This window comes from Salvelinus fontinalis, chromosome 1 (genome assembly GCF_029448725.1).
Source record: "Salvelinus fontinalis isolate EN_2023a chromosome 1, ASM2944872v1, whole genome shotgun sequence".
Classification (NCBI taxonomy): Eukaryota; Metazoa; Chordata; class Actinopteri; order Salmoniformes; family Salmonidae; genus Salvelinus; species Salvelinus fontinalis.
The window spans coordinates 29,508,753-29,516,152 of record NC_074665.1 but is presented as its reverse complement, the minus strand read 5'-3'; the positions used below and the strand labels follow the sequence as shown (position 1 = coordinate 29,516,152).

General features: G+C 43.8%; 1 protein-coding gene across 1 annotated transcript; it reads left to right on the top strand.

Annotated features, from left to right (window-relative positions):
• Positions 1-1,305: 1,305 nt before the first annotated feature.
• On the top strand, positions 1,306-6,219 carry LOC129852980 (peripherin-2-like). The gene is made up of 3 exons (XM_055918629.1): positions 1,306-1,932; positions 3,377-3,623; positions 4,945-6,219. Exons 1-3 carry the CDS (start codon positions 1,352-1,354, stop codon positions 5,149-5,151), a joined length of 1,035 nt encoding a protein of 344 aa, XP_055774604.1. The 5' UTR covers positions 1,306-1,351; the 3' UTR covers positions 5,152-6,219.
• The last annotated feature ends 1,181 nt before the right edge of the window (positions 6,220-7,400 follow it).

The window sequence follows — 7,400 nt, the reverse complement described above, 5'->3', positions numbered from 1 at the left end:
TTGATGTAGTTGGGGTGGGGAACAAAGCCTTTTGTAAATGCCTAGGCCTATTCATACTTTTAAGACAATGATAGGCCTAGAGTAAATACTAAAACAAATGTGGGCCACAAATTGGATTAAGGTTGGGCTAAATAAAGCGTTAGACTTCGCCAAGTCTCTGAGCCAAACATATAATTATACATTTTTGCACTGGAAAAGGAAACTACATTAGCCACCAGCAATTTGTCAAGTTTATGGAAAGTCCTATGAAAGTTAATGTTCTAAACAGTTATATTTATTGACCCTTAAAAACATTAGCAACTATAGAATTGGAACAGGGTGTGCCTCAGAGTGATATGTGGAGCCAACAGAGAAAAGGCACGTGTATTTGTATTTATCTCCACAATAAAGATGGTGAAGCTACAACACTACAAAAAAAAGCATTTTAGGTGATAATTTTGTGCTACATTCTGCTCTGCACTAAGACTTTGAATTTAGAGCATCAAAGGAAGGGAAGGAAGTAATAATACATTGCCTTAACCTTAATCCAACCGCTGACAACACAAGGAGATAATGAGGATCCTTTGTTCTTGTTTGCAAGGAATAAATGAGAGATTCTGTTTGGTGAAGAGGCAAAATTATGTTATGCTGTGACCTTATTAGGTAGCTATTTTGGTAAACACATTAGGCAGTACAGTCTTACTCTTAAAACACCTCCCAGTCTGTCAACCAATGGTTCATACTTGACAGGTTAGAGGTTCCTGCAGCCGCAAGACTGTCTCCGGTCTCCCCATCCCAGCACAGGCCGGTAATGGAGGAAGTTGACTCTTAAGCAACAAATCAATTATATGGTAAGACAAGAGATTAGAGCCCAGGGCTCATCTGCTGCAAATGGGATCAGGGCTGATTAGCGGAGTTTAGGATGACGTACTGCAACTTTGTGGCTCGATCACTCTGCTACTCGCCTGGCTACCTCCTTTTGCAGGAAAAAGATCCACCCGGAATAGCTGTGTAGCCCACCATCCTGTGATTTTGAGGGATTTTATGTGAATATTTTGGGGTGGAATTTTGGGTGGCAGGCTGCTCTGCCCACCCAGCACTATGGACTTTCCTGATTTGAGGGTGGTCAAAATGGATATGAAGAGGGAAACCCTTGCCAAAACACATCCTGCAGCTCCCTTCTGGAATGGATTACAATTTTCCAACTGAAACTCTCCACAGGAACATAGTTGCCTAAGGTCAACTGAAATCCTTAACTGTTACATAAGAAAAAACATTGAAAAACAAGTTTAGAATCTTTTGTAAATTCAAATTAGTTTCTTTTAAAAAATCCAGTTTTGATTTGGGAATAGCATACACTCTGAGGTAAGGCATGGCATTGATGAAAGTAAAGTTTGACTTGCCCAAGCGGGTGAAGCTTGCCCAGGGCCTATGGCTCATGTACTGGCTGGCAGTGATGACTGGCATCCTGGTCTTCAGCCTGGGGCTGTTCTTTAAGATCGAGCTCCGGAAGAGGAGTGAGATGATGGACAACAACGAGAGCCATTTTGTGCCCAACCTGTTGATCCTAGTAGGCCTTGCTGCTTGCGGGCTCAATGTTTTTGGCGGCAAAGTGTGCCACGACTCTCTGGATGCTATGAAGTTCGCCAAGTGGAAGCCCATGGTCAAGGGCTACCTGATGGGCTGCTTCGCTTTCAACATCCTCCTGTTCTTCACAGCTCTGCTGTGCTTCTGCATGCAGTTCCAGCTGTACTTCACCCTGGCTGAGGGTCTGAAGAATGGGATCAAATTCTACAAGGATACGGATACACCTGGACGCTGCTTCATGAAGAGGACGCTGGACATGACCCAGATCGAGTTCCGCTGCTGTGGCAACAACAACTATAGGGATTGGTTCGAGGTCCAGTGGATCAGCAACCGCTATCTGGACTTCAGCAACGATGAAGTCAAAGAGTGAGTACTAGAATCCGTAGCTGAGTGAGAGCAATGTTGGGTTAATTAGGGTACCCAGAAGGCCAAAAAGCACCATGTACAGTAAAAGTTGACCGTCTCTCTGGGTGTCAGCCAGAACAGATAACACCAAATCCTTGGCCTCATAAGCTGCCTTTAGTCTTTCAATTGAGAGAAAAAAAGGCTATTTTAGGGAAAGAAACTGTTTGTTTAATCCATGCTAAGTCTTATGAAACATATTTGACATTGCTACTACATAATAGCTTCCCTCACTCCTGCCCATAGTCTCCATCTTTACCCACATGATCTCTTGTGATCTTGTCCAGGAAGCTTGAGATAGAGAATGGGCCAAGGTAGCATATGCTTTTGCTTGTGTGTGGTAGTGACAACTTAGTTCATGTAAAACAAAACATACAAAACAAGTAGTTTAGTTAGTCGCCTACTTTCAGTTATTTGCTACATTTAGAAATCAACACGTTTATTGGGACAAAATGCTATTTTAATGAAATGGGTGGAGTTTTTTGGGGGAGCGGAGGGTTGTACCTTAACCTTTTTCAAGGTGTACCTTAAAGGGGGCCAGGACAGGATACCAGTGTAAGTGAAGTCAGGTTCATGTGCCCGGTTCTGATAAGTAGATCATCTCCATGGATCTAAATTCCACGTCCTTCACAGCTTACTGTCCCCCTAAATCATAATAAAACAGCAGTTAACTGTCACTAATAGACAGACGCAAACACACTACCCCCCCCTCTCTCCCTAATATTGTGCCCTGGTGGCAACTGATACTTCGTTGAGCTACACAACTATTTGAGATTCTTTAGGATAATTTGGACATTGAGAGAATATAATTGGAAGTGGGTGGCAATGTGTGGATAGTACATGTGTAACAGCGTGCATGTTCAAATGCTTTAGAGTAAGTTCATGTACGTATGTATACGTGTGTGCATGTACAGTGCAATTGACTGTGCTTTATGCAATCATGTTTAATGTTAATTTACTCAAGAGATATCGGCTCGAATGCACGAATGATCACATCAAGAGGATCCTCATGAACCCGGTTTAAACTCAACACCTGTCAATATTAGCCAGAAGACCCACCCACTTTTCTCCTGTCAACAGAAATTCAGCCAAGGCCTCTATATGATACACCTGCCAAACACTGATTGATGATTTACTCATACAGTTAGTCTAAACTGACCCTCGACATGTGGCCAGTTACGATCACATACGTTACCATGTGAGCTGTTCATTTGTTTACTCTTCCTACCGAGGCTCATGGGTTCACCGTTTTTATAATCACTGCTCTTTACATCATTTAAATATCCACGCCTCATATGTCTGTGTTACGGCAACTGGCATACACCCGTCACTCAAATGCCATACTTTGTGTCACATGGCTGACATTACTTGGGACCGATCTGACGTGTCTCTCTTGGCCTTTCCACAGCCGTGTCCTGAGCAACGTGGAGGGGAAGTTTCTGATGGAGAGTGTACCCTTCAGCTGCTGCAACCCAGGCTCCCCCAGACCCTGCATCCAGCACCAACTGACCAACAACTCAGCCCACTATGACTACGACCACCACACCGAGGAGCTCAACATCTGGACCCGGGGCTGCCGCGAGTCCCTGGTCGCCTACTACGGAGGCATGATGAACAGCATCGGGGGCCTGATGCTACTGTACATCATACTGGAGGTGAGAAAGAGAAGAATACGGAACTGAAAGGGAAATGGCTAGTGGTATTTTCGGGAGGTCCTGTCAATGTCCTTCACCTCGGACGGTAGCCGGCTACAAACGCTAAAGATCAATTGATGCGACCTCCCACGCAAGACTGAAAAGTAATTGATTAACTGATGATTTGATTCAATTACCGTATTAAAAGGCATGTGTAGGTAAGTAGTAGGGCAGGGCTAGGCCCAGTGCTGGGGAGAAGAGGATTTGAAAAGAAGGCTTTCCATATGTTTCCCATTGTGGAAGACGACAGGCATTTCTAAGTATCTAGCTCAGTGAGTTTTATTAGGAAAGGTCCAGCTGTTCCAAGTTGGCCACAGCTGACCAGTTCATTGGGCCCACATGCCAACCCTCCTGCCTTTGACTTTGAGAGAACACGTGGCACACAACAAGCCAACGATCACTGTACCTTTGACCTTCTGGCAAGCAGGCACTAAAACATGCCATTTCCTTGGTTGGTCTTAGCACTCACTTGGCTCGACTTGACTTCCATCTAACTGACTTTCCAAAAGCCTGAGGTGTTGAAAATCTCAAGTACAGCACCAGTGTCTGACCTATGATACACAGATGAATGCCACGCATCCACCCACCCACCAATAAATAGGTCTACCTTACCTTCATTACCATATTCCTCTGTTTGAAATGAAATCTGATTATAAACTCTTTTTCCATTGAAAGAGTGACTATGTGAGTGACTCTTTTTTGTTGTTGTTCAAACCTCCCTATATTCACTGAGTTATAAACTGACCGTGGGGAAAACTACCCTGGGCAGATTATGGCCCATAACGACAGCTAAAGGAATCTTGGGACTGAAAGGGTGAGGGATTACGTCATGTGGGGGTGGTATAAGCGGTGAGGGAGGCTCAGGGTTTCTTAGAGGGGTTAATCTGGGCAGAGCAAAGTGCAACAGGTAGCCTTCCTGGAAGCAGGATCTCACTGTGCTAACTTACAGACTGAGCACTAACTGGGTTGCTATCTGGGTCAAAACAACAACACTAAATTGTCAGTTTGGACCAAATCCAAATTTGAGATCTGTGTCAAATGATTGATGTCCAATTGACAACAATGGGAGATTTGATCTAAAAGCCAAGCCTTAGTGACTATAAATCCATTTGATTTGGATCAGTGATTTAATAGATTTAGAATCGCTGTTTTCTAAATCCAAAAAAAAGAATGGATAGCAGAGATCTCTGGTGGTTCAGAGGCCATACAGATTGTTTAATTGCAGTGTGTCTGTATAGAGACTCTGTCAGTGATGTGCATATCTTGTTTGTGTGGTCCTCAGGCAGGAGTGATGGTGGGCTTACAGTACCTGACCACTTCTCTGGAGACCATGGCAGACCCAGAGAACCCGGAGAGTGAGAGCGAAGGCTGGCTCCTGGAGAAGAGTGTGAAGGAGACGGTGGCAGACTTCATAGCAGAGATCAAGGGTCTGGCCGGTGCAGGGAACCAGGTGGGGGAGGGGGAGGAGGCGGTGGCCACTGTGAGTTGAGAGGGTCCCACCCAAAGGGACTGAGGCTTGTCCTATCGATGGGAGCTCAAAGAGAAAGAGGAGTGAGAGGAGAGCGATCTTCTCAGTGAAACAACGCACACAAATGTAAACACATGAAAACAAAATGCGTACACAAACATACACACACAGACACAAACATGGACACACCCTTTGAAAAGTGAAGAACTTAACCAACTGCTCAGATGAAGTAAGAACCAAACTCAAAAATGTGAATGTATATCCTGTCCATAATAATTATGTATATATGTTAATCGTTCAATTTATTTTTTTAAATAATGAAAAATATATTTGGGTTGTCAAAACATCTGTACAGTATACATGAATTTGGGCTTGTGAATATGAAGAAAATGTAATTAATGAATAATTATCTCCTCCCCTGCCTGGCAATCCTCTCCATGGAGAATGATGGGCAGACCCTGAGACCATCAAGCCTAATACAGTTTCTCTATGCTCATATCTAATAGTTTTACTCCTATGTCCTTGTTACACTCCACAACTTGTGTTGCGTGGACATGTAACCTGACAGCCACACAAATATATATGTAGTTCTGTGAAGTGATTTAGTCTGCTCAATTCAACCGACTCCAAAACTGAACATTACCAGTGCCCAATGCAACCCGGTCAAATGTCCCCTTATGGCAGCTTAAATTGGGTAGCTGCGGAACTGGGGTCCTGGCTGTCCCAGCCCCCTGTCACAGTGTCCCCATACAGGTCCTGGCAGTGCAGGGCCATATGCATTCACACCTATACAACACACACTTTTACATTCATTAGTTATGTATCAGTGTTGCTATCGGGTTATATGTCTGCTTCGTGCACGATGCAGTTTTAACTCTGGTTTTGTACTCCTTTGAGGGAATACAGTGGGCTGAGTGGCCAGATGAAGTGCTGGTGGAACTTAGAAGAGGAATGTTCTGTACTTTTTGGAGAGCAAAATATGATCCGATCGGCAGTTTAAATCAGCGTGTGAGTACATAGAGATACGGGTCAGTTTTCCGTGGATACAAAAAGTCTTATCAGTTGTAATATTTTTACTTTCTGTGTGACCATTTTTCTTCCTTTGTAATATTGAGAGTTAATACTTTCTGTAAATTTGGATTTTGATTTTGATTTTGATCAGCAAAACTGTCTGTCTTGTGGGTTTGCTGGAGAATTTAGCAGCTCCACTGTGTAAGATAAAGATATATAATGAGAACAAGAGTATGATTGTCCGTTTTGTCCATAGGGGTTTGTCTGACATGGGTCATTTCTAAATTGGTATTCCACACTTACAGAATATGCCTATGACAGGAAGATTGTCTGTACATTCATACAGTATTTTTCATAATACACAAGGTATTACCGTACACAACCTCTCTTGTTGAGGTCCTCAGCCTTATTTCAACTAATCAGGAAGCTAGCAGAGAATGAGTGAAAGAATGAGGGGAGAAATGCAGATTGTCGGCTGCATGGACATGGTGAATAAGGAGTTAAGGAGAGCCGGAGGTTCACAGCAGATGAGGGAGATGAGGGTACAGTACATGTAAAGAACCCAGGAGGGCAGCTTTACCTGATGAGATCAGCAGGAATGTGTGGATTCCACTCAGCGGGGATCCAGTCCTCAGTCCTGTTCCAGGACAAACAGGTGACTAGAGTCACTTTAACTGGGCCACCCTCAGAAGATAGGAAATCTATGGAATCCATGCTAGAAAACAAAACATGTTACCTAATAATTCATCTGTAGTTATCAGGTCTCAATTGTGAAAGAGGTCTTCTGACTTCAAAGGCACTTCCTGGTTAAATAAAGCTTAAATCAGTTTAAGTGTTGGATCATTCATATTGAAAGGTTGAGGTACATTTTGCCAAGACAATTGAAAGGATACATAGGCTTACCTATACCTCAATGTGTCCAACTAAGCTATGATCGGAGGTATCCTTATCTGAGAGGTGGGTTCAGTTGAGCAGGTACAGTAAAGACACTTGTATACGTGAGTGGTAGTGGGTGGTAACAGGGACATCTGTCATCTGGAATAATAACCCTAAAGCACATAAACAGCAGATGAGGAGATAAGAGCAGTAAGAGGCTTTGATGTGCAGCTTAGCCCCGTCAGGTGATGGCAAGGACAGGTGCCTCTAACGCAGGGAGATGCCCAAAGCATCTTGGGACGGATGGGACGGGGCAACCCCACCTCCCTCCTGCAGGATACAAACCAATTATGTTCTCAAATCCTCAGGATGCCTGGATATGT

What these genes read in the sequence shown, in the direction of transcription:
- LOC129852980 (XM_055918629.1), top strand. Translation starts at nt 1,352, where the DNA reads ATGGCATTGATGAAAGTAAAGTTTGACTTGCCCAAGCGGGTGAAGCTT. An exon ending in AGCAACGATGAAGTCAAAGA is followed by an intron (nt 1,933 to 3,376) that starts GTGAGTACTAGA and finishes GCCTTTCCACAG; the next exon opens with CCGTGTCCTGAGCAACGTGG. An exon ending in TACTGTACATCATACTGGAG is followed by an intron (nt 3,624 to 4,944) that starts GTGAGAAAGAGA and finishes TGTGGTCCTCAG; the next exon opens with GCAGGAGTGATGGTGGGCTT.